Here is a 26,066-nt window from a genome sequence, read left to right on the forward strand (position 1 = left end):
TACAATCAAAATAGTATAGATGAGTTGCGAGTTTTGAATAAAATGATAAATCGTTGTTGCTCGCAACTCTAGTTTCAGGTTAAAATCTGGTAATTAGATAAAAAATTAAGAAATGCAACACTCACACTAACGTGGGTCTGAGAAAACAGAGAGCTTCAGATTGTGTTAAACCAAATGTTTATTTTAATAATTTTGGAACAGAGCTTCAAATTCGAGACGGGTACAGCATCTGAAACAAAAACATCACCAAATAAATTAACGGTCCAAAAATAACAATCAATATAAATAATTATAAAAATTTATAGTACCATTGAGACTTTGTTTATGTTTATAATAACATTTTATTAAAGGAATGACGTTTTCAACTCTGGAATTAAATTGATATTTCCTTGAAGTGAAAGAAGCATGAAGTATTTAAGTGAAAAGAGGCAAGGTTCCTGTCGCTGCAGGAATGCCCCGACTTTTTTCTTCCTAAGTTCTGATTTTTAGTTAGTAATACAATTCACTGTCATTCATTAACAAAATATACAGAAAGTCTGCCATGGCATCTTAAGTCTCATGATAAGTTCAGCTTCCAGCTTATATCAGTCATAAGAGTAACTTAAAGTGGCAGTTGAAATGATTCTTAATATATTGTCGCAGATTATTGTCTTTCCAATTCTCCATAAGAAACAACGATAGACAGGTGAAGCTCCACTCGGAGATCGGACAATTTTCAACAACAGTGAGAATATAGGCAAAAAATTGTGTATAGGAATGAAGTAAAAATTAGCTATTTATATGTCACTCCGTGACTTCAGTGTAGAGTTTAGTGTTAGACACAGAAAAATTTCCAATTACGGTCAGAAGTTTTGCCTATTTTGGTTTATTTAAAGGAACTAAGTTTCAATGATGAGCATAACACCTGAATGCATTTGAGAAAAATTCCATAAAAATTTGGAAGTTTATCATGGTTTAAAATTAAAATAATTTAGGCCCTCTCCGAATTGACTTTAACCGTGTTACATGAGAAACTAAATAAAATAAAAATTTGAAATCTTCATTTGATTTACAAGAGATGGAAAAATTAATAAATGAAATCTAGAGTTGATGAATAAAATTCAATAGTATGTAATAATAATTATATAAGTTCCAGAAACTTGAAAGAAATCACACAAGTCAATTATTTCAACTCTTAATTGACTTATTCGTAGATTTTGAATAATTTGAGAAATCAATACTTACAATGCGAATGCGATGTCCAATAGCCTTAGCAGGAAGGTTGCGTCTGAATTTTGCCCTGACACTGCCACTGCAGCCATGTGGTCTGGTCACCTTTCCCCAAATAGCGCGCACCTTGCTCTTTTTGTTTGAGTTAGGTACCCTCGTCTTCCTCTTGGCCTATTGAAATATTACTTATTAAAATGCAGTTCAGCAGTTAATAAAAAAAATATTCATTCCACTAAAATAAAGACAAAGTGTCCAAATTTCTCTAATTGCACACATGTTTACCTTGTAGACGAAGACGCACTTCTTGCCAACATAGAACTGAGTTTCCTGTTGGTTTTTGCACCCCTCAAGCTTGAGCAGAGCAGTGTTTTCGTGCTGGTTCCTCAGGCCGCGCTTGTAACCTGTGAAGACAGCCTTGGCGTACAGACGGCCGTGCCTCTTGAGCGGCCTCCTCGCAACCTTCTTGGGTGCTTCGCTGGTAGCTGGGGCTGCAGCAGGGGCAGGGGCGGCCTTCTTCTTCTCTTTAGGCGCCTTCGGCTTGGTCGGCTTCTTTTCTGTGTCTGCCATTCTGCTGAAATTGGGACCCAAATTAAAATCGTAAACAAACACTTCAAAGACACAATCAAGGAAAGTCAGAACCGAAATTAAGACGAATCCTTCGGTACATTAACAAATTACCGCGGATTTGTGATATTTCTGCATTTTTGGGTAAAAAATTAAGCTGAAATGCTGAACCTGTTTGTTAATAAGCATGCCAGACTGTCAATACACGTAGCTACACATGGCCCTTGACATTTTTATCCAGAGTCATCCGGCTCAAAATGAAAAAAGTTAGCCAAGAAAAGTGAATAATAATGCAGGAAATATATTCAACTATCAATTTTAATGTGTTGTTAATTCGTAATTAACGTAAATTGCACGGAAAATAGAAAATTTAAAATTACTTACTCGTTTTTCTAAGCAGGCGGCAGTAAAAACAGAGGGGGTGGAGCTTCACTCGCGAGCTTTCTGAGGGTCGGAAACGCCTGAGCGCAGCCAAGCGCAGCCGAAAAGGCGGCGGCGAGATGGTTCGAATTTCAAAAGTGGCGTTTGGCGCGAAAGCGGTATGCTCGGCTACACTGATATTGTAGATAATTACGATAAATGCAATAAAAACAATAAGCGAGAGACTAAGAAAATTAAGAAATTTTCCGCAAACGAAGAATTTTTTTTTTATAAAATGGAAGTTTCATATCATATTATTATACAATTATCGATAATTATCATAATTATACAATAAAAAAAAACGCTGTGACCCGGAACTAGTACATAAGTAAGTAATATTGGAATATATGATAATTTTATTAATTTTCCTAAACAGTTTTTTGTTTATAGATATATTTGGCACGTCCTCAGAAAATCTTCAATGCAACTAAAAAAAAAAAAAAAAAAAAAAAAAAAAAAAAAAAAAAAATGATCGCCTTCAATTTATCAACTGTCGCAAGAAAACATTGAAAACATTAATGAGTTAATGAGTTAACAAAATTGCGAGGAAGCGTGTGACGAGATTTTTCACTGTACCGTTTCCAGAAGAGTGTAACTTTGTCACTCTTACCAAGTTCTTGGACAGTTAGTCTGTGCGTGATGAAATCGCAAACATGCATTATGAAATAAGTCTTGCTTTAATTAATTCTTCCCAAAAAGCATTGGAACCCAAGTTTTCCTCCGAAATTTGCCAAGCAAAAAAACAAAAAAAAAAAAAAAAAAAAAAACTCTACTCGCTAGCAATTTTATTTTTCGTGATAATTATCTTTTTCTGAAAGTGCAGACTGAAACAAATTTTGTTTGTGTGGACGTGTGTGTGTATGTGTTTTTTTTTTTAAATCTTAACTTGTATTTGTTGGATCAATATGTATTTTTTTTTTTTTTTTTTTTTTTTTTTTTTAATTTGTTCATTCTCTCTGGAGGGCTTGAGTGGATAAAGTGAGCCAGCAAAGAATGAAACAGTGAAATTTTTCAAGAGCCGAAACGCATGAACTAATTTGAAATTAACATAAATTATGATCTTTGTGTTATAAAAATACAAAGTTTTAATAGAATAAAAATGAATGCAGAAATCAAGTTTTAAATCGGAATTAATTTTTTTACGAGGGCTTCTGATCTGAAAGCTACAATTTATTAGCCAGAAAAAAAACATGATTTTATTTATAATAAATTTAATTTTAATTTTAAATATGCGTCGCATATTCTTGCTTTGCGCAGAATTCTCGAATGGCGACAAGAGCGCTTCGGGTTTTATGCTTTTTAACGCATGAACTTGACCGATGCAGTATCGACAGAAAATAGGGATTGAAAGCGGGCGCAGACAGGAGAGAACGAGAAATGACTTGCACCGCATCGTTTGATGGTCGCCCGCCGTCGCCATTCTGTCTGCCCGATTTCTGCATTTTTTTCACACTTTTTTTTCACTCTCCCCCCCCCCCCCCACGTCCTCCTCCGCCGGCAACATTCCACAGACATACATGCATAATCACCAATATCACCAACACCATTGCCAAAAGAGATTCCACAGCGTCGACACCGTGTGTGTTGGTATCTCTTTTTATTCTTTGCTGTAATTTTTCTGCAATTTTCCTTTCATTCCGGCGTCCTCTGCCCTTAATAGGACTTCAGCTCGCCCGATTCACGATTTTGTGTGAAAAATCCTATGAAAAAAATAGGACACATCATCTGAAGGACAATGAGTCGGCCGCAGCAGCCATCAAACAAAAGTATAAGAATTTATTTTTATTCAGCAATCTTATTTCACCAAATATTTCTTGTCTCTCATGCATTATGCATTATTTTTACTGAATTCGTTGCATTTATTTTAGGAAAGCGGAAAAGGTGCAACGCTGTGCCTGCCCCTGCTGCAAACAGGGAGAATGCGCTGCTCATTAGAAACCCGCTTCGATCATTTCTGAAGTTGCCCGAGCCGTACGCCGGATACTTTGACACCATTTGGAAGTTGGGGCTCAATGGCAACAACAGGAGGGACAACAACTATGTCAGCATCAACGAGTACCGAGACATGCAGGTCTCGGTAGTCACGTAAGTGTGCATTTGCTTTGAATTAACATAAAATACCTTCATTTATGATTTTACTTTTTGCAGAGACATGTTGGCGCAGCTCTTTGGGTCCAACGTTGGCGTCTATTCGAAAAGCGCCATGGACGAGCAGGTCGCCACAATCCGCATCCCAGGAGTCAAGATCTTCTCCATTTTTGCTTTGGGAATGTTAAAAGTTGTTAGATTGACTGCCGACAGACTGGAAAGTACGTTTAACTGCAATTTTTGGCAATTATAAAATAAATTTTGTTTTTCATCTTAGAAGACTCGGCCCGCTTTTTGGACAGTCTTAACAAAGCAATGAGGATCAAAGAAGTGTAGGTTTAAATAAAAAAATTTAAATTGGTGTTTTAAAATCGTCTCTAAAAAGGCCCAGAAAAACGTTTTCCGAGTTTCAAGAAATGGCTTCCACGGCTGCCAGAGACCAACGTCGGTGGGAGGAGGATTTTAGAAAGAGGATTGCAGTTAGAGAAAGAGGTTTTTACTTCTTGTTTTTTTTTCTTAAATAAAACTTACGCATCTCAATTTTCTTCCGTTTTAGATACCAGCATCACTCTGACTGAAACAGTGAATTTGATATTACCTTCACAGGATGATTCATTTGTTTCAGATGATGTGAGTATTTTCCTCATTTCAATCAAAAGAGAAATTAAAATTTGTAAAAATTACTTTTTGGAAATTACACCAATTTATTTATTTATTTATATTGAGCGAAAGAGCCAAATTGAATTTTATTAGTTTTAATTTCACAGCATCGACAGAACTGTTGCATAGTTGATTTACATTTATTTTTTATTAAATGTCTTCGTTAAATATATCTTAATCATGTATTGTGTGATCACAGCCTATCGAAGATCAACCACCAAAAGAACCTGAAACTATAATCCCTGTGATTTTTGATCCAATTCATGTGGTGCAGGAAATACCAATCAACCCACCACATGTCAGCACTACTGACAATGATGTTGCTATTAGGACTCCTCCTGATACCACTCAACCCAACAAACGAAGAACAAATGTATCAACTGATAAGTGGGTTATCTTCCAATTAATTTTATAATAAGATTATTTATTGAAAGTAGTAATAAATGTGTATCATATTTTTTTAATAGCGGATCAAGGAAGAAAAAGGCAGGTGTTGGGGTGTGTTTAAAGTAATTCAAAAAACATTAGAGAATCTCATTTTTTTAACTCTCCTCAGGCGTCTCCTCAGCCAATTAGTCCTCAGACGTCTCCTCAGCCAATTCTTCCTCAGACGTCTCCTCAGCCAATTCTTCCTCAGATGTCTCCTCAGCCAATATATCCTCAGCCAATTCTTCCTCAGCCGTCTCCTCAGACGTCACCTCAGTCAATTCGTCCTCAGCTGTCTCATCAGCCAATTCTTCCTCAGATGTCTCCTCAGCCAATACATCCTCAGCCGTCTCCTCAGACGTCTCCTCAGTCAATTCGTACTCAGCCGTCTCATCAGCCAATTCTTCCTCAGCCGTCTCCTCGCCCCATTTCTCAATCATCTCTTAGTCTGATTCATCGTCCCACCCCTGAACCATCTCCTCGCCCATCTCCGCAGAAGAGGCGTTCAAAAATTGTGCCTGCTTTTAAAACAAGGGATGCTAGGAGAGCCATATTGGATGCTCGAGAGGTATCAAGCCAAAAACAAAGCAATTGTTTTATCTTAAAACATCTCATTTTCAGGAATACGAGCTCTTTCAAAGTGGCTTCGCTACCATGAGAAGATCACGACGGCGCAGACAGCCTAAAAAGATGAATCCTCTTCTGCTCCCTTTCAATGATTCTGACGGACCTAAACAAAGAAGGCAAGCCAAGAAGAAGGCTCTGGCTGACTTTGCTGAGGTAAGTTTAAAATTTATATTTTTATTTTTTTAAACTTAAATATAATCTTAAATTTGCAGGCCATAAGAAACAGACCAGCGTCAGTCATTACTGAAAGGCCTGAATTCAGAGTCAGAACTCCTCAGCAAACTCGAAGGTCGAAACAGAGAAAGAGCAGGAGACGACGTCCTCCACCGATGCCGACACCGCCTGTTCCGCAGCCTGGACCAAATTCTCAACTGCCTGACATTCCTGATACTATTGACGAGCAGCAGGTGCTACCTGGACCTGAGCCACCTTTGCCTGGGCCGCAAGAAGATCTGCCAGCGCCTCCTGAACCTGAACCTGAGCCACCTTTGCCTGGGCCACATGAAGATATGCCAGCGCCTCCTGAACCTGAGCGGCTGCATAAGCCTAATCCTGATCCGCCAGTGTCTCCTGAGCCTCCTCCTCCATCACCATTCAACGAGGACATCATCAGGGATCTGCAGTTCACTCCGATGAGCAAGCACAGCATCATGTTCAAATTGTCGCAATTGCATGCTGGTGCTGGCAGTGAAAGCAACAAGCGAATCTCCTTCAAACATCTGGCCCCGGTGGACAGCATGAGCAGAAAGATCGCTGCGCTAGCCTTTGCTCAGTTGCTTGGTACGGTTGTTATTTTTTGCCACACCGATAGGTGAGAGTTTTTTAATATTCATATTTTTTTTCCAGAAATGTCCAAAATGGCTTACATTAAGCTGAACCGGCCCCATGCCTATGGTGATATAAAAATTACTCTGACTCCCACATTCGACCATGACATCGAGAGGCCAGAATTTGATAATGTCATTCAACCAAATGAATGAAACTTCAACCAAGATACATTGGCGAATATGTCACTTCGACTCCGGCCAAACTTTTGCAGGTTGTATTAAAACTAATTTAGTATTCCTACTAAATTTCATGAAACAACTTCGTACAAAACTGTTTTCCTTAAAATAATTATTTATGGAGGTCAGTCTGACAGTATTTTGTATTTGGCTACTTTTTGATTTGGTGTGTTATTTTTAGTTTATGTAAAGCCACAAATTTAAAACTATATGTTATTAAACATAGACAAATAAATAAATTTTCCAAGAAGAGATACATAACTAAAAAACCGGGCTTCTTTTATCATTTTAAAATTATGTATGTACAAAAAAATAGCCCGTTTTTCTTCATCTCTACTCTTATTCTTATATAATCATCATTATTTTTTTTCTATGATAATTATCCAAAGCTGAAGTGTATTTAGCATTTTGCATGTAATTTAAACAAATTAAATTCTCAGAAATCTCTATAAACGCGTAAAAATTCATACTTTAATTGCTCATTTTTTATTGTTTCATAGCTTATTAGACCACATTAAAAGCTAGATTCAATATATATCATCAAAAATTTCAGAAGGAATCTAATTAAGTTTTTGGAAATGTCAAATATATGAATAAAATTTAAGATGCATAATAAGAGAGTAAAAAGACATAAATTCATTAAACCTCAGTTTTAATTTTCTTTTCAGAAAATTTTGTAATCATCAGTATGGTTTTATTTTATGAATATTTAATCTTCATACCGTAAATTTTATATTGAAAAATATTGATTACTCTAAAATTTATTAATGAAATTACAATATTACATACATCAATAGTGTAAATCTTTAATTTTTATATTTTTAAATGGATTAAAAAATATCCAATTAAAAAAATTATCATTAAATTTATTGCAATTAACATTTATCAAGCCACCATTTGAAAATTAAAAATTTTCATAATTAAAAATATTTAAATTTCCAGGTTCCTCAAAGAGCCAGTCTTGTTAACACTCTTCCCACTTTTCATCGCAAAAGGAAAAACGCATATCACCATTGGCAATTCTCGAATCCTCTTTTATCATTGTCAGTTGGTTTTTGCGACATGAGAGCGGCCAAGCCCTCTCCCCTCATCGCGAACAAGGGTAGCTGCTGACCCGAATGCATGTCGTTATATAATAGTTCGCGGGGCAAACACCGCTCCCTCGTCGCTCCGCCTAACCGTTCGCCAACAACCCTCAGGCTAGTGCGGGGGTGGTTCGAGAGATGGCGGCGGGACGCGCGAGGCACCGCGGCTAAGATCCACCCACACCGTTCGCCGGAGAGAGAGAACCATCCCTTCCTCCACTCGCTGCCACTCCAGCTTCTCCAAATGAAAGGTAACCTCCTAACCTGGTGAGCTCGGAGTCAAAGCAGCCGCCATAAAAATCAGCCCTAAAATGTTATGGATAAAAAATATCTGTCCCCTCCGAACAGTTTATCCTAAACGGGTGTTAAATGTCCAAAGGGTGGCTTTGCCAAAGGGCAACAGGTGCCACATTCATATTGGAAATATATCCGAAAATTCAGGTTGACCCAAATTCCACAAGGGATATAAATAGTCGAATAGAGGAAAATTTGCTTCACGTCCCTAGACGACCTTAGGGGATGGCCAGCGGTGGGATTAGCCCATTTTTGCATGATCCCTACCAACAACAACCGAACCGACGGCGCACAGCTGAGTGAGAGAGAGAACGTAGTGGAGAGAGAAAGAGAGAGACCGCGCTTCACACAGTCCTCCCCCGATCGATGCAGCTAACTCGAATGTTCTCCTCAGCCCTTGCGTACAGGGATAGGCAAAATTAATGGCTCTTTTACCTTACCCTCGAAACATAAATAAAAATCCTAACCTTTTATTTGCTCGAAATTACTTATTGACCATCCCTTGAAAAAAACGGCCCGGCGCAGTATTATCTTTTGTAAGGGTGGCTCGCAATTTAACATTTCAACGTATTTCTACAGCAGCGCGTTATAAGGGCGCTCGAAAACATTATACTGGAACCTGCTCGCCGGTGAGCAAAAGTCTCTCTCATCCTCCCTCTCTCTTTCCGAGGGCCATGTGCCTCCCTTTCTACGCCCAGCATGCATCCTATATGCAACCACCTATACAAATTGTGATATTAATTGTGTCCGTGACCTGGTTATTTTATTGCACATTGCTCTTCAGCTTTTGACCACCGCCTATATCGCGAGCTGCAAAAACTTGTACATGTGCCTGGCACACTTTTCACCCACACCGGCGATAAATGTATGCAACCAGCCGTGCACCGAGCCTCTCGCGACAGCCAACACAGCACTCGAAAATGTGCAGCACGTGGAATGATTTTGCGACGTTGTTTTAACGATCATACCCAGCAAGGTCAAAATTTAGTTAGGAAATAAATATTCAATGATTATTTTTAGTTAACCCAGCGCATTGATTCCAATTTCCAATTAATTATACAATTGAGAAATTCGCAGTGCAGTTTGATGCAAGGTGTGATTTAAGAATGATTATTTAATTTCAAAATAAACACATTGCTATTTAAATTTAGTCCGATTATATTAAAACATAATTATTATATCGCACCTTTTCCCTATATTTCAAAATATAGGAAAAATAAAAAAAACCTATTTAAAAAATTTATTGTTTATTTTTATACGTATTATATTTCTAAATGCCATCGTATTTAATATAAGTTAAAAGCTCTTTTAGTCTCCTTCTATTTGCTTGGTGACAAATGCAGCATGTCGGCAAAAAAAATGGAACAGGTCAAAATGCTCTCTGCATTATTCCTTTCTCTCTCTCTCGGTGTGCTGTGAAAGGAACACTCGAAAGATTTAATTCTTGCCTCGATCCCATTGTTCAGCAGTTTAAATGCACAATTTTTTATGTGTGCCCGAACGTCAACTTGAGAGCACCGGTGCGGGAGCAATTTTTCATTTGACCCAAAAGCTGTCGGTGTTTATTTCTACCCGCCTTTTAAATTCCAGCTGCTCTTTTGAACGAGCCAGCAGCGATGAGCATCGACTGAATGAGAATAGTTTTTATCCTTTTTAAGCGGCATCTTTTTCTTTTCCTCGCGCAAAAAAAAAGAAGAAAAAACAGTAGGCGGCTAAGTAGAGAGGGAGAGAACGATTCTCGAACAAGTGCAGCTCTCCCGCGGCAGACGCAGAGGATTTAAAGCTTTAAAAAGGCCTAAGGTAATGTGGAATAAATGAGAAGGGAATTGGTGCATAAACAGCGACTGCTGAAGCGCCTCTATTTCTCTCGCCGTGCTCTCAGCTCGTCTGCTCGCTGAATAAATTTTGCGACAAATTAAAAGAAAACAAAAGCATTGCGCCAGCCCAATTAATAAAGATTTGGCACACTCACCACTCAAAGGCCTGAGAATTCCTTTTTTTTACTACTTCAAAAATTTGTTGAAAGTTGCGATCAAATTAAAAAAAAAATAATAACAATAATAGTTGAGGAGCATGCACGGATAAATTTATTTCTCTTCTAAATTTTGAAGGTATTTTTAAGCTGATACTAAATTGTTAAATAATTATAGAGAGTTTTGAAAGTAAATTAAAGTAATGGGCCGTTCACTTTTTATTTTTAATACTTAATTTAAAATTAATTTTAGAATACGAATTAATTTTTTTGAGCGATTTAAAAATTTGCAGTAAGATTTTAGGCAATTCTATTTGTTTTCAAAAAAAATTTCACCCGATTAGATTTAATTGTGTTTAACAATTTTCTTTGACGACCGATAAATCAAATTAAATTTAAATATATGATTCATTAAAAAAGTAAAACTGGAAATTATACCAATTTTTGATAAGCTTTTACCCTCCTGCTACGATAAATTTTTTATTTTCCATTGGATAGTCACATATATTTTTTAAAAATAGAAAATAATTTTATGTTAGAAGTACATCAAGAAGCTGAAAAACAGAAACCACCGTTTGAAATTTAATTAAATTGAATTCTTCTTCAAGTTTTAACCCTTGTATACTATTCTATCGTCCCAAATGGAAACCAAAATAATGAAGTGAATGTCAGGACAAAATTAACGATCCCCTTCTTCAATCCAGAGGTTGTTCTTGGCAGTCACTCTCGTCTGCTGCTCTCTATGTCGTCGAGCGATCGGCGACGGGCGGGTGTGTGTGTGTAATTTATCCGTGCGCGTCGCCAAATCAGTTGGCCATTAGTGGCGTGGCGAGAGAGTGCTGCGATGTATGCAGCCTGCACGACACATGTGTTCAACAAAAAGCCTACTTTGTCGCCGCTCCTCCGGCAATCCGACGAGGAGGGTGAGCCGGAGAAGAGGGGAGGAAAGCAGGCAGGCGACCCCGTTAACGTTTTATTTATCGGGGATTCGGGGAATGGCACGAGTGGAGCAAATCCTGGAAATAACAGGATGGAATCGGTGTGTTCTTTTTTTATAAAATAATCCGAGAAAAAGATCTCCGGTCCTTTTTCACCTGATAAATTTTTCTTGGGAGGATAATTGACAACCTCAGAGCTTTATAAATTCGATCTAGTTTATTCGAGCACCGTCAGCACATTTGGTTGGTAGCGAATGAAATTGCAGAACAATTGAAGTTGATCCACCTTTCGCCGGCGAATAAATTATTCAGCGCTCGTCGTATAGGCGGCAACCAGAGGGAAATCTAGCTGGGAATCGGAGACTGCTGAATAAGAAATGCAGTGCTCACCGGGTCTATTAGATAAACGGTCAAACGGCAGTTTTCGCGCGCGCCAAGCGAGGCTTGGGTGAATGGAAATAAATTATTGACGCACGTGTCAAGCCGGAAGCTGGTGTGCGAGAAAAGAGAGCTATAGCGAGCAGAAATCAACAAGGGATCAAATAACCTGCAGTTTCGCCGTCTCAAGGGTTTTAAATTCTTACACTGGCGCAGATCCACTCGAATTCCGCCAGCCCGCCGCAGCATCGTTTTATACACACACATATACTCACGCGGCATAACCAACCGACTCAAACAGGGAGCAGAACAAGGCCAAACTATTTAAAATTTTTTTTATGGAAATAAGAAAAAGGATTTTTCAGAAAACCTTCAATATTTAAAATAAACCTCCCGTTTTTGCAGTGTTTCGCCCTGAGAAGGACCAGGTTTAATTTATGGAAGTTTGTAAAAAAAATTGTTATAAAAAAAATTAAACCTACTTGAATGTTTTAAATTTGAAATTCAGCTGACTGTACTAGAAGCTGCTTTGGGAGTAAATTAAAATCACTCAATTTTCTGACCAAATTTGTACATGACTCCTACACAAAATTAAAAGTTTTAGCAAAATTTCTACTAGTGATGGTGTCTTTTGTACAACAATTCATTATCCCTCCCAAAAATGTTTTTATTTCAATGTAAAATTTTTAACAACAATTTGTACTAATAAAGAACAGTAAAAATATTTAGCCATTCTATTACAAAAAGCGGAAAAGAATAAGTCTTGATATTTTCACTGGATTTATAAATTTATTGCTTAAATTTTTACTTAATTAAAATAAAATGCAACAATTTTTGTTAAGTCAACAAAAACAGCAACTTTTTCTTAGATTTTATAAATGTTAACTCAATTTTCCGCTGGAATAAAAACCAATATTTACTCCTGCTCCCTTTCCGGCGCCGAGTTGCAGCCTTGGTCGCTTAGGTAACATTACTTTTGTCAAGGCACACAGGAACATCTGCCAAATATTATCTTATAATGTAGGAGGCGCACGGCAGATAAAAGAGAAAAACCCTCTCGAGCGCGAGCGAGAAATTATGCAAGTATATATACGAGCAGCGCAGGACGAAATGTACAGGGGATAAAAAAAGGAACTAGAATAAAAAAAGAGTGAAGCGGGCGCGGCGGTGGATCATTGGCGTGTGACCTCGATCAAATAATAAGTCTCAAGCGGTATCGATTTGAGGCGAGAAGTGGCCCGATCATCAATTTTTCAGCATCAAAGCCCTAGCCTGAGTGTTGCTTGCTATCACCTTGCTCGCCACCCCCTGCGATACTGCACCCCCAACACTAATAACACGCGCTAATGCAATATCGGCTCGGTCTATTCGCAATCTCGGTTTCGCACACACGCGACGATCACTTTTTACTTGTCAAATGAGCTTCCGTCTCGTCTCAGTTTGACTCATCACACATTGGGAAATCCGAGATTCCAGCATTGACGTGTCTTTTTACGAGAAAAAAAAATACATTTGGCGAATGCTTTTTTGTTCTTGCCTGCCGCTTCCAGTCCGAAACGATTTGTGAAAGATGAAAACAAACAATGGGAAAACACAATAGACATAAAAGACGAATAATTAATTCAAATTTAATTCAATTGATACTCCTTCTTTAGAATGTATATTTTTTTTTATCATTTTACTTAATGAACTATAATAATTTCAATAATTAATACCGTCCAAAAGAGTGATGAAGTAACCGTTTTGTGAAAGGTAATATTTGATTCTAGTTGATTGTTTGGAATATATATACAATTTTAAAGATGCGAAATTATAAATGTTTTTATAATTTTTATTTAAATTTGTTTAAATTTATTATAAAACTTTTCACATTTAAAAAAATAAAAAAAGAAATAATCGCTTTGTAATGATAAAATAATTAAATTATAAATTTATTTTGATAGAAAATTTTAATCAAAATTTAAAGTTTTTATATTATTAATATAAATTATTATAAGTAAAAAAAAATTTTACCTCAGCTCTATACCATAACTTTTTTTAATTTCAATTTAATAATCAAAATATCCTTTCAAATTTAGTTAAGGACAAATTGAAAAAGTTGGCAAATTAATAATCAATAATAATTCCATCTTACAACAGATCGCTGAAATATATTCAAATTTTCAAATACATCCGAGCGAGCTAAACAATAAACCACTTCGCCTCACCGATATTTCATTTTGATCGACAATTGGTTTGGCTGGCTGGTAATATTACGGCAGCGCAGGAAATTAAAATGCGCGCGCTGCCATAAAAGTGGATTGATCATTATTATTTTTTGGAAACACGCTCTCTCGTTGTTGAGGTCACAGGGTAGAACAGAAATCGCGTCCTTTGTTTTTGCCTGCCGCATACAGAACGCGGCACGTAATTTGGAATTCACCGCGCATAGTTCGGAAGTAAAAAAATTCCGAAAAGCGAATTTGGCTCCCTCGCAAATAATTTAGCGCTGTCGTGCTCGATGATGATAACAACGCTTTTTGTGGCAAATTTCATTATTGTTCCGAACGTGTTGGTGCAGAGCACCATCAGATTTGAAAAAAAAAAAATAATCAATGCTGGATGGGTTCAAACAGAACCGGCAAAGGTGGAAAAAACACGCTACAATTTCTTTCTCCTCAATAAAATTGTATAACCAATAAAAGTACGAAAAAAATTACAAATATTGGAATTTCTAAAACTTTTATAATTTTTCCTATCCCAAGGTTATTCTTGAATAAAAAAGCAAATTAAAACTACAATAAAACCATTTTTTTTTTTTTAATTATAACTGGTTGGTAAAAAAGAAGACCATGATAATTTTTTGAGAGCATTTTGGTTTGGTAGTCTTTTTTGTTCTCAAATGCCTCGAAAATTCAATTTGACAATTGGGAAATAGCAAATTGTGTTATTCTGATTTTAAATATGAGAGACTTCTTTTGAGACTTAAAAATGAACTTTTTTTTTTAAATTTTATAATTTGAAAACAATTAAAGAAAGTTTAAAAAATATTATATTGTAGTAAAATCAATACCAGGTTGATTGACCTGAAAAGTAAGAAAAAAACTTCTGCAGCAAACTCCACTCCTATTTTCAGGCTGTTTCTAATTTTTCTCTTAATTAACATGAAGACTGACATCATCAACAGCACATTCCGTCACGTGGTGACTCGGGCGTCGTCGACGGCGTCGACGTTGTCGGCGACGGACGGCACTGGCGGCGGCAGGCTCTCTCTCTGGGTATTGATCTGCGGGCGGGAGAGTGAGAGAGGCTGTTGCTAGCAGTGCCCAGCCAAACTCTCTCGGTGGGTGCTCTGGTGCTCTTCTCCGCCCCCGCCGTCCTCCGCCCCCACCCCCGCGCGCCTCTCGCCAGGCGTCACCTTACACTGCATCTATAAGCCCATTGTGGACCGAGCAGCCCCTACTGCCCTCCTTTTTAACCCGAGCTTCATTAATGGCCGGCCCGAGCCAAAATACACAGCCCAACGCCTGATTCGCCGTCGATGGATCTTTCTTCTCTCTCCCTGCAGCTTTCTCTCGCGCCCTCTTGATTTTTGCCCCACAAGATGTGCTTTTTCTTCCCCTAAATAAAAAACCATCTCCACTCCTGCAGCTGAAGTCTCTCCGTTTTCTTTTGGAATAAATTCTTTAAAACCTCTAAAAATTAAAAATTACCAAGATGAGGAGCCCTTCCAAAAGTGTCTCACTCAATTTAAGCTCAGTAATTAATAAACTTGTTTTATATCTTAATTTTCTAATAAAAATTTGGAGCTTTTCATCGAATTAAAAAATTTACTTGAAACTCCTCATTAATAACTAAAGCGGATCGCGGAAAATGTGCCAAAAGTTTAACTCACTTAAATAAAATACGCTAATTGGCATGCAGATTACGAATCGTTTAGGCGGTTGTGTTTGAAACAAATTAAATAATTAACAGTGTTTCTTGAACTTTATTAGTTTTTATTACCAGTAAATTAACACTATAATAATTATGGGCTGTTTAAGGTGACCGCATAAAATTTTTCTTTTTCTCATTCACAAAATCCTGATGACGTGTAGTCCACATAATAATTAGAATATAAATAATACGCGTGTTTTTTTTTGTGTTCGTGTGTTCTCGTGTTTGTGTGTGAGTGAGAGAGATAGTTTTTTTCTTCTTTCTCTGTATTTCTTTCGTTCTCCTTTTAGTCGCAGATGGTCTCAATTTACTGTTAATTCAGAGCAATGGAAAGCATTATTTTTCGTCTCATTTCGATTTACACAGGGCTGTATACAAAACGCTCGTTTTTTTCTGCTTGGTTTAGTGGGCTTTTTAGTTAGGCTACGGCGCTTTTTTCTTTCCAGAAAATCCTTGTGCGCGCCATACGCCTTGTGAGATTTGATCGTTTATTAGCAAAGTTTTTTTCTTACACAATCAACACAACAACAGATGCTCAACTTTCCTCTATTTAGTTAACAGGTTCTCCGTTTTTAAAACTGCGTATGTGGTGGGCATGGTTGTGGGTTTCTCGTCAAAGTTCCGCAAAACATTTTCGTCGCTGCTGTATGATGTTTTCATTTTTTGTTTCAATAATATGTATATTCACGCGATTTTTTTTCGTGTGTACTGTGGTTAAGCATGCAGTCTTTTGTTGGCATTTTCTCTCTTTTTGTTTTTTAAATCTTTGTTCATTAAAGTCAGTGTGTGCGGCACAAAAACCGGATCCAGAAGAAGAAGAGAGTGAATTTTCTAGTAACATCATAAAGAAATTAAAACGCAATGATTTTACACACAATTATCATTTACAAAGTTAACAGGAGACACTCACATGGAAAATTCTCTAATAAAAAAGGACCAATCAGTGCTAAACAAAACATGTAAACTTTGACTTTCGGAAACTATATCAAATTTTTGGATTTTTTTGGTCGCGGCAATCGATATCGTATAACAAGTTAGGCGCTCCACATCTTATTTTGTGCATTGAATTGATCGATGAATTATATATAATTAATTAATCTAGTATACAGACACGCAGGCGGCGGCAAGAGAAGTTCTCATCTGTGTAGCCAAAAGAGAATGCAGTATAAAAAGTGAACAGATCTTTATCATATTATTATTATTTTCATTTCAACATTAACCACAAAAAGTTGTTTGGTGTAACAGGCATGTGTGTAATAATTATAATGATTTTTTCTCTCTCTCTCTCGTTTCCTTTGAGTTCATTCTCATATACAGTAATCATAAAATGTTAATTGCGATCGATGGCAAGGACACGATTCGATGCAAAAAATGAACAAGAAACATCTTTCTCTTCTTAATTTTTATTAAACCGCGTGTCTCTCACTTTTCACAAATATAATTATATAAACGTGTGTGTCTGTGTGTGCGTGCGACGAAATGCTTGATCACGCGCGTCGTGCAGTTTTTCAATGTTTCCATTTCCCGTGTTTTTTTCTCTCCATTAAAATCACCAGCAACCATCGCATTTGAATTAAAAATTATAATTTATATATATTGCACCATTCAAGCACGTTGTGAATTTTTCTTGTTTTTTTTCATTCTTTTTTACCATGTACATCCTATAAAAAACTATATCAATACAATTTAGGACACAACAATATCTATATAAATAAAGGTCTTCTATATTTCCCATTTCAATTCATCGGCAATAATATATACTCTTCTCATCATCAATAACAAAATTCTTGCAATAAAAACAACTTTGTTTGATTCATTCCTTAATTTCTTATCATTTTTCATTACAATCTATTTGTGTGTGAATGCGTGTGTGAGTTTTGTGTGCTTTTCATCATTTTTATGCTTATAACACTGGTTTTTTTTAAAGTACTTATTAATACCCGATCGTTTTTGGTTAATTTTCACTTCCAATATTAATTTGCATTCAGTTAATTCAATTCGTCGACGGGTGCTTGATAAAAATATTTTGCGGACGGCCGCTCTTTTAACAATGCTATTTTCTTAATCAAATTTTGCAGTTAAGTAAAATGAACAGTAAACAAAAACGTGTGTAAGTGTGTGTCTCAGATTTTGGAGAATTGTATATAATTTCCATGAGATAATTTTCTTGTGTGTGAGTGTTAACAGCGAATGTTTTCATTCATTTTTCATTAAGAGTTAATGCAGAGTAGTGAGAGAAATGGTGAACGCGCTTATTTTTTGGTTGCTCCTTATTTTCTTGCTGCTGAAGTAGAGTAAATTGCTAGAAGTGAGGACTAAATATACTTTCATTTACTTTGCAGACACAATACTTTCTTCTTTTTTTAATTATTAATATTTTTTTCTCTTTAAATATTCTTTCTAGAACATCAACTTCAACTAAATCAAGTGAGAAGAAATTTTCATTTTATAATGTTTTCTTTGCATCTTTACGGAGTTCGGTGGTGAGAGAGTGATTTTTTTTATCATCATACTTTTTCATCGTCAGCAAAGTGGAATTTTTACACACTTTTCCTCTTATAAGTCGACTCCTGCTGCTATTAAAAACAGTTCGTGTTCTTTTAAAAAACACATTTACGCTTCACTGTCCATCAAAATGTTTTGTTTTCGTTCGCTGCTTCTTTTTCATTATTACACTTTTTAATTATATAAAAAGTTATTTCAATCAATAAATTTTTTTCGTTCATCTCGTATGTGTGAAACAATCGCGGGGCAACTCTTGATTTTACGCTCGTCTTTTGATTTCACAAATCAATTCATGCGAAAGGTTCTTTCTTCAACATATATGCAAAGTAGTGTAGTTATTTTTTGTGAGCAATAGGTGATTATGGCGCCGTCGGAGGCTGAAAGGCCCCGTCCGGCGGTCAGTTACGGGCCCTTTTGGTGAAGGGCCTCAACTGAGAATTCCGATATACAGTATTTTTTTTTATGTAGTTCGTCTGGTTTTTTTTTAACCGGGGCTGTATTGAAACGGTATTTTTATATAATCAAAAAGAAACGAATGCCGCGTGTCGTCTGAAATATTTCTAATCACAGGACAGTATTTTTATGCTTTTAATATTTTACACTTGTAACTATGACGTTATCTAGTATCATACTGCAGTATGCACAAGAGGAGGCCGTATATTGGCTGCGGGACCCATGAACTGTCGCTCCGATTCGAGGATTTCTACTTTTTCATTGAAAAACGCGAGTGCGAGCAAAAAGGCGCGGTCCTCTATCAGGACAGTCTGCTCTGGCTAGATAAATATATGTAAACGAAAAACTTGCCCTCAAATATTCTTCATCCCTGTATTTACATCAAACCCTTTATTTTGACAGAATCAACGTAACTTGACGCACTCAATTTTCCTAATCGGGAATAGAAACGTGTTTTATAGCCAGAGCCCTTTGGTGTGTGAATTTAATTGGACTTTCTTTGAGTTACAAATGGGCTCAGCACTCGCTGCGTCGGGAGTTTCCGCTCCGGCTATAAAACTAGCCGGAAGCCGCTCTCCTATCATCCTCCGAGCTGGACAGCGGGCGTCCGACCTGCCGCGCGAGCCCCTGAGCACCGGCAGGGGTCTTGAGGCAGGGGCGGGCGCGGCCAGGGCGCAATATGCAGCCTCCCCCGTAGTATTAGCTAGAGATATCCCTCCACCGCTCTCTTCTGGACGAGTAAAAATAACAACACGTACGGCAACAGGGCGGCGATCAGCTCGGCGGTTGCGAATATTTTAGTAAAAATAGATGACCACCATCTCCGCCATAATACGGGTAATCTATTATCACTGAAAATATTTGTAGTGGGATCACTCGCGAGTGGCGGCGCCACTATCGCACCACCGGCGGCACGCCGCACTTGCCTAATAGTCCAAGAGTGTATGTGAAACGATTCGTGCTGCGATGTCCGAACACCGTGGCTGGCCGCACTGTCAACAGCAGCGTCCCGCACGTGCCTACCGGCTGCACTGTCAACATCCTGCCCGCTACCTGCTTTCATCTTAACAACGACAACTTCATTTTTTAAATCATTTAGCTGAGAAGAATGCCTATTCTTCTTTCTGCTGCTGCTGCTGCTATGGAAACTGCTCTTACGATTAGGGGGTTCGGGGGGCAACAACGAAGACGGGGGGTTCGTCGAGTGCTGAGAAGAACAAGTCTGTCTGTCCGCGTGGCTGCACTCGCGGCGCTCGGCCTCCGCGGCCGCCGCGCCGCCGCTTGAAGAAGAATATGTCTGTGGGCTGGTGGTGGTCATGGTTGAGGGCCGACCGCACGTGTCCGTTGAGCACACGCCGTGCCGCACCTCCTTTTGATGCGTCAGTAACAACAGGGGATGCCGGGTGCCGGCGACTCGCGCAAGCTTCTGGGCGACGCTCTCGGTAGTATCACAGTACCGGAAGCAGCAATCCTCAGGGCCGTAGGATGAATTCTCTAGTTGCTCTCCCGTCTCAGGAATGTTGGGATCTGCAACAATACGTTTGCACTTTAAAACCTGCGATAATATTTGATCTCTTGCAACTCTCAAAAATTTCCCTTATATTATCCTAAGTATTTGAAATTTACCATTAAATAAGAATAAAAAGTTTTAATTTCATACAGATTGCCGAATAAAAATTTGCAATAATTCAACAAACAATGAACTTCAAAAGATAAACACAAAATTGGCACTGGAAGCACTCTTGGGCGTCATAATAGATTTTGATAAATTTGAAGTTAAGAATATATAATTATGGATTTGTGACAGCAAAAGTTTGGTTCAGATTTTGTAAGAAAACTATCAAAATCGCTTTTAAGTTAATTCAGTTAATTACTACCAGGAATTTTAATTTATGATATTTTTACTAAGAAAGCAAATAAAAGATTTTTACCCTAGATTGTGATTTAAAAAATACGCAGAAAATTAAACAAGAATGATAACTGACTAAAGGCAACCGAATGCAGAGCTGCGAGAACTCTAGCAGTTGTAACTGACTGTGAGGATTAAGCTGTGCCGCCAAAAATTGCGCGCTGTTTCGCGATAAGAAGATTAATGAAGATGGATTGTTGTAGTTTCACGCACAAGAGAGGCGCGGTTTAAACATGATAAACTAGTCTTTCTCTTCAATTTTTACGCTTTATCTACGGTTTCCATAGGCACGTTCATGAGCATAAACGAGAAAGAAAAAAATAATTAAAATTAAATTCAAAGTTAAGTAGATTCCAAAAGTCAGCAAAAGAAGAATTCATACATATTTAGAAAGCCCCGGGAAAACCAATAACTGTTTAACTGTTTTGAAATTAGAGTAAAAATCGTGATTTTTCAAATGAACAGTGATTTTGATTTTTACCGTATTTTTTCACTTGAAAATTCTTTTAAAAAGTGTATTCATTCTAAGAATTGACAGAAATATGTAATTAAAGCTTGGATTTAAATTCGGGATTTCCAATAATTAGATGAAATTGGGCGAAATTCGAGCGTGTAATAATTTGCACACCATGACAAAAACCGATCAAAGAAGTTTCTCCTCTCCAAGAAAAGTTTGTGACCTTTGAGGCCGCCGCGAAAAACACAGGCGGAAAGCGCAGTCAATAATAATTAATTAGCCGCGCGCCGCAAAAAGTCTGTTAGGCGTTGGCCTCGATTAAGCGCTGTCGCCTAATTAATTAGCTAATTGAGTCTAACGGGGGTGGTGCTTACCGAGGCACAGGAAGGTGGGTTCACCCGCATACTGTGTGGTGTATCCTGGCGCGCGGTCCCCCGGCAGAAAGAAGGGGCACCGCTGCTCCACTTGCTGGCACACTTCACGACACGGGCGCACTTTTCGCCACGCTCGGCGACGAGTTCGGCTCGGCCTTTCAGGCTGCTTGGCCGGCTCGCCCCTTGAGTCGGCGCCGCCGTCGTCGCCCTTGGCCGGGGGCGGCGCCGACCTCGCGGCTGGTTCACGGCGTAGCTCGTGATAAGGCAACAGGGACGCGCACACCCAACGCCGATACGCATCCTGAAACACAAAAGACAAGCAAATTTTAGTAAAAATTTGAAATATCCACATTGATTATCATAGATTTTGGAAATCTGGCATGAAACGATCGAGCTTAGTTTAAAATTGATAGTAAATTTTGCTAATTTGTAGTTCTTTTTAATGGTATTAATTTCCGTCATTCATGGAACCTGCTTGGCAAAAGAATAAGATAATATTACATTGATGATGAATTTAATTATATTTAATATTTATAAAGAAAATAAAAATCACTTGAAGAACGCATTCAAAAGAATCTGAAAGTATATTTCAGAGTTTCATGAGTACTCAGGATTTAAAAAAAAATTAACGTAAATTTAGTAATAATAATAAATTTTTACGTTCATGTGCGTAGTTAAAAACAAAGCATTTGGATAAAAAATGTAATTTTAATATTAAAAATATATTTAAATAAATTTATTGTGATACGCTTAAATGTAAATTGTAAATAATACTAATATTGGTAATTTTTATTTTTATAATATTTAAAACTGTATACTTGTGTATGTATTTACAAAAAAATTATCAATATCAAATAGTTAAAATTTAAAATTATAAATATGAACCATACAAAATTATATTTTAGATTTATTAATTTATTACTTTCAGTCCATCACACAAAAATTGATCATAAATCTTATTCCAGATCTAAAATATTCCATCGTTGATATATTTTAGTAAATTTTTTTAATTTTAATCCTTTTCAATAAAGTACGTTCACTTGAAAGCGACAACTTTGATATGAGCAGCAAAATTGCGCCTTTTTATGCAAATTGATATTTTGCAACTGCTCGGGGGTTCGCAGAATCATTTTTCTCTTTCTCGCTCGTTCTCCATGATATAAAAACTTGGCAAATAACAAGGCTATGAAGATACATTTCTCGCGGGCGAGCAGCCGTTGAACCACTTATGAAAATGATATCGTGTGAGTGTATATTATGTGAGAGCAAATGTCTCGCCCAGAAGGCAGTCGGTGAATTACCGACGAAAGATCAAAGCGTTTAAAAAGAGCATCTCGTGTGCATATATTTGTCCCCAGGGTGCCTAGCGAGATAAAGAGAGAGCGGGCGCGAACGAAACGGTCTAAGTGCAATGCATTATGGATGCATTATGGCGAATCAAAGCGGCGGCAAACGAGGAGCTTTTCTTGCCTTTGCACGCGCGGATGTTGGCGAGGTGAGTTAAAAGGCGAAAGGTGAAAGGCTCTTAAGCAGGCGGCCCGACAAATTGAATTATTGCTGCTGCTACAGAGTTTACGGAGCAGCTCCACTCAGATGCGAATCTGCGAAAATTTACTTAAGCGTTCAGCTCTCGTCTATGGCGATACATGACTCTGAAGCAAAAACTTTGCATCTTTCTGAAGCTCGCCATTTAACATTTTTTTGTTTTAATCTTTTAATATTCTGCAAACTAAAAGGCGAATCATTTTTTTGACGAAAAATTAAACATTATTCCAGATGGCCGCATTAAATTGAAAACAAACACTACCATAAATTGATTATTCACCAAATATTTTTGCCAAAAATTATTCAAAGTTTCCAACAATTTGATCAATCTTTGCTTGCAGCATGCGAAATGTATCAATGTTACCCTCCACCCTCCTTACAATTGTTTATATCAAATTGTTATAAAAACTTTTGGAAAAATAAACAACAACCGCAATAAATAGAAACTGCTAATATTATTTGCGAATATTTCAATTTATTTCCAAAAAGAGTTTTTTTTTTTTAGCAAAATGTTTGTCAACGATTAATTACTGTGTGGAACTTTTTCTTCCTAAAATCATATTTAGAACTAGTTACATTGAAAGTTAAAATTTGGCAGAATTTTAATTCATTTATTCTCCATATTTGGAGGTAGGGAATTATAGCAAACGTTTTCTTTTTCAAAATTTAGAGATTTAATCGTGATTTCCCATCAATTTATGGATGTTTGGCAAGCATTCAATAAACCATAGGGTTTTATAATTTTGCTTCATAATTGCAAATTTAATTTTCTAAATTAAAGAAAATTGAAAAAAGTTAAAAATGGATTTATTGTCTATTTGCGCTATTTCCTGTTGTCAAAATACGTACTAAAAATCAATTTAATTTTAAAGTGGAAATTTTGCACATAAAATTTAGTTTTCTTTTTATAAAACCGTTAAATTCATTTTGTCAATTTTTTTAAGTAAATTGGCAATCGAACTCAACACAAATTAGTGGTTCAAAGAATCGATTTTTTGCTTCCAATGAAAAAGTCCTAGCAATAAACGAAACCACAAAACTTTTTTGCAGGTTCCGATTGACCCTCGGGGACAGTTGCAGTGGCCGATCAATCTCGTGCTCGCCGCGGGGAAAAGGCTCAGCGATGCAGGCTGCTCGAATTTTTGAGTGACAGCAGCAGACGGGTCCGATTGTCAATTACTGCGGCCCCCACCCGACCAACAATTGATTGATTCAATGTGATAGATAGCATGGCCGACGCTGCTGTGTGTTTTAGAAAATTATTTGGGCGCGAAATTCCATTGTGTGCGAGAAGAGCTGCGTACATTCTCTCTTTCGCTTCGGTCCCTCTATCAGCAAACGCGCTGCTGCGCCTAATTAATTGTGTTAGCGCGTGCTAAACATTTGCCTGCCCTATCTCGTGTTGCCATATCAATTTGAGCCGGCGCTTATAATCGCTCTTGAATGCTGGCTGCCGGCAACAAAGCAGCAGAGTTACGCGTGCGTTATTATATTATTATTCGCGCAGCTCGAGACGGCGAAGGAAGGAAACGGGAGATCTCCCGATAAAAAGTTTTGCCTCTTTATTGACAAATTCTTCTCATGGTGACAAAGTGAGTTTAAACGGAGGAAGAAAAAGTACAAATATGCTTTGTTAAATTTGTTTATAAAACTTGAAAAGATTGGCATCTCAATGAAGTTTAATTTAAAAATTTGAAGGAACGGGTAAAAACATATAAAATTTTAAGTGATTTTAAGTTAAAATACCTGATATAAATTGTATGCATAATGCACCTAAGACAAAGATCTTAAATTTGTATGTAATTAAATTTAAAATTGGCTTCTTGTCGCAGGTTTAAATGCCAAATAATGGCAATAGCAGCCGAAACATGTAGAGTAGGATATTGTTTTTTCTTAAACCATAAAAAACTCACAAAAACCCATCGAGGAAAAGCCGAATTTAAATTCAAATCCCCATGAATCAACCCTCGATCGTGAACTTCTCCTACAAAATCTAAATTTTCAATTAAAATATGGAAAGTACTCATTGAAAAGAGCTCAAATCACGTGCCGTATTCAATTTGCAGCAAGCAGAGCCGTGTGTGTGTCCATTTGCACTAATGAAGTGCTCGAACGGAATTTATAGTTCCCACCGGCCGGCGATTTATGAACTAATGCAAATGGGGCCGGCGATGAAATGACTGAATTTGGCGGCACACAACAAAGATAAATGGCCGGCAAAGCGCTCTTTAATTGGCAATAGCATTATCGGGCCGGGGTTGATAATGGCTCTCGGCCGGGTAATTATAAAGCTAATTGATTTTATACGCGCTAAATGTTACGAGCTCCATGTGTGCAAGTTTTTTGCGCCTCAGCAGAAAGGTCGGACCTCGAGTTTCACCCCTGCTAATTCCCTGTCCCCGGAGGGATTTTTTTTTATATTTAACATCATTATCTTTTTTTTTTTTTGCGAAATTTTTAAACGGACCTAAATTGGCGTAAAAAAGCGAAAACCAATGAAGCGTGGAAAATAAATTTTTTGGTTTGAACTTTGATGATTTTTTGTCGGTTAAATGAGTCGGCGCAAAGTTTAACTGATGGGGCGGTGCGGCACGACGTGTATAAAAAGTTGCAGCTCTCGCTTCATTTGGCATGGAACGAAAATTGTGATTGAGACAGACGTGACCACTTGTGATGTCAGTGTGTCCGTGCGGGATTTCGCCCGAGGATAAAAGCCGGCCATAAAACCATGAATCAAGCGTGAGCTGCCCGCCCGCCTGGCACTGCCTCTGACATTTCCCCAACGGAGCTTCCGAGGCCTGCACAGGAAGGTCAGGTTCGCAGTCCGTAATGGAGCACCCACTCAATGTCATTTTTAAAATGGACACTTCGTAAAGAAATTTGAAAATATTTTAATGCAACTGCTGCAAAATTTACAAACATTTGTGAAAATTTTAAACATCGTTAATTAATTTTGAATATTTTATCTAATCAATGACTTTGAATTAAATTTACATGTGGTATATCGTTGGTCATTGAATACAGTAATTTCTCAGGGATAGTTAATTAAACCTCAAGAAGTGCCATTTGAATTTATTAAAATAAATTTTTTTTGTTTTTATGATTAAAAATTCCAAAATTTCTACAAGAAACATGCATTGACAAGTAAGTAAACAGAAATTAAAGAAATAAATTTTAAAATATGAAATTAAAGAAGTAAAACCAAAAAACTTTTACAACAAAAAATATTACATTTATGTTAAC

The 26,066-nt window shown here is 37.3% G+C and overlaps 3 protein-coding genes across 4 annotated transcripts in view; 1 reads left to right on the forward strand and 2 right to left on the reverse strand.

Annotated features, from left to right (window-relative positions):
• Positions 1 to 160: 160 nt before the first annotated feature.
• LOC132205459 (large ribosomal subunit protein eL33) lies at positions 161 to 2,262 on the reverse strand. 2 transcript variants are annotated; one of them, XM_059634510.1, is made up of 4 exons: positions 2,158 to 2,262; positions 1,492 to 1,780; positions 1,225 to 1,380; positions 161 to 229 (listed from the first exon to the last, which is right to left on the reverse strand). In XM_059634510.1, the coding sequence occupies exons 2-4, from the start codon at positions 1,774 to 1,776 to the stop codon at positions 206 to 208; spliced, it is 465 nt and encodes a 154-aa protein (XP_059490493.1). In that variant the 5' UTR covers positions 1,777 to 1,780; positions 2,158 to 2,262; the 3' UTR covers positions 161 to 205. The 2 variants fall into 2 exon arrangements, with proteins under 2 accessions (XP_059490493.1, XP_059490494.1); XM_059634511.1 differs by having other exon boundaries at positions 1,492 to 1,777; positions 2,158 to 2,261.
• A 1,493-nt stretch (positions 2,263 to 3,755) lies between these two features.
• Positions 3,756 to 7,450, forward strand: LOC132205233 (uncharacterized). Its single transcript, XM_059634182.1, has 12 exons — positions 3,756 to 3,959; positions 4,062 to 4,278; positions 4,342 to 4,502; positions 4,559 to 4,613; positions 4,667 to 4,773; positions 4,838 to 4,911; positions 5,141 to 5,328; positions 5,409 to 5,439; positions 5,498 to 5,935; positions 5,989 to 6,147; positions 6,207 to 6,774; positions 6,841 to 7,450. The coding sequence occupies exons 1-12, from the start codon at positions 3,929 to 3,931 to the stop codon at positions 6,972 to 6,974; spliced, it is 2,163 nt and encodes a 720-aa protein (XP_059490165.1). The 5' UTR covers positions 3,756 to 3,928; the 3' UTR covers positions 6,975 to 7,450.
• Positions 7,451 to 15,618: 8,168 nt separating this feature from the next.
• The window catches only part of LOC132205104 (uncharacterized), a 75,415-nt gene continuing 64,967 nt past the window's right edge, over positions 15,619 to 26,066 (reverse strand). Inside the window, exons 2-3 of the mRNA XM_059633976.1 lie at positions 21,279 to 21,579; positions 15,619 to 20,065 (exon numbers count right to left, since the gene is read on the reverse strand). Of these exons, the coding sequence (XP_059489959.1) occupies positions 19,242 to 20,065; positions 21,279 to 21,579 (1,125 nt within the window). The 3' untranslated portion in view covers positions 15,619 to 19,241. The remainder of the gene's footprint in view (positions 20,066 to 21,278; positions 21,580 to 26,066) is intronic.

This window comes from Neocloeon triangulifer, unplaced genomic scaffold (assembly GCF_031216515.1).
Source record: "Neocloeon triangulifer isolate White Clay Creek 2 clone unplaced genomic scaffold, ASM3121651v1 ptg000002l, whole genome shotgun sequence".
Classification (NCBI taxonomy): domain Eukaryota; kingdom Metazoa; phylum Arthropoda; class Insecta; order Ephemeroptera; family Baetidae; genus Neocloeon; species Neocloeon triangulifer.

Bases quoted from the DNA above. Each gene is read 5' to 3' on its own strand.
- LOC132205459 (XM_059634510.1), bottom strand. From the start codon at position 1,776: ATGGCAGACACAGAAAAGAAGCCGACCAAGCCGAAGGCGCCTAAAGAG. The intron at 1,381-1,491 runs GTAAACATGTGT...ATATTTCAATAG, and splicing joins AGTGCGTCTTCGTCTACAAG to GCCAAGAGGAAGACGAGGGT. The intron at 230-1,224 runs GTAAGTATTGAT...TTTTTGTTTCAG, and splicing joins TTGGACATCGCATTCGCATT to ATGCTGTACCCGTCTCGAAT.
- LOC132205233 (XM_059634182.1), top strand. From the start codon at position 3,929: ATGAGTCGGCCGCAGCAGCCATCAAACAAAA. The intron at 4,279-4,341 runs GTAAGTGTGCAT...TACTTTTTGCAG, and splicing joins ATGCAGGTCTCGGTAGTCAC to AGACATGTTGGCGCAGCTCT. The intron at 6,148-6,206 runs GTAAGTTTAAAA...TTAAATTTGCAG, and splicing joins CTCTGGCTGACTTTGCTGAG to GCCATAAGAAACAGACCAGC.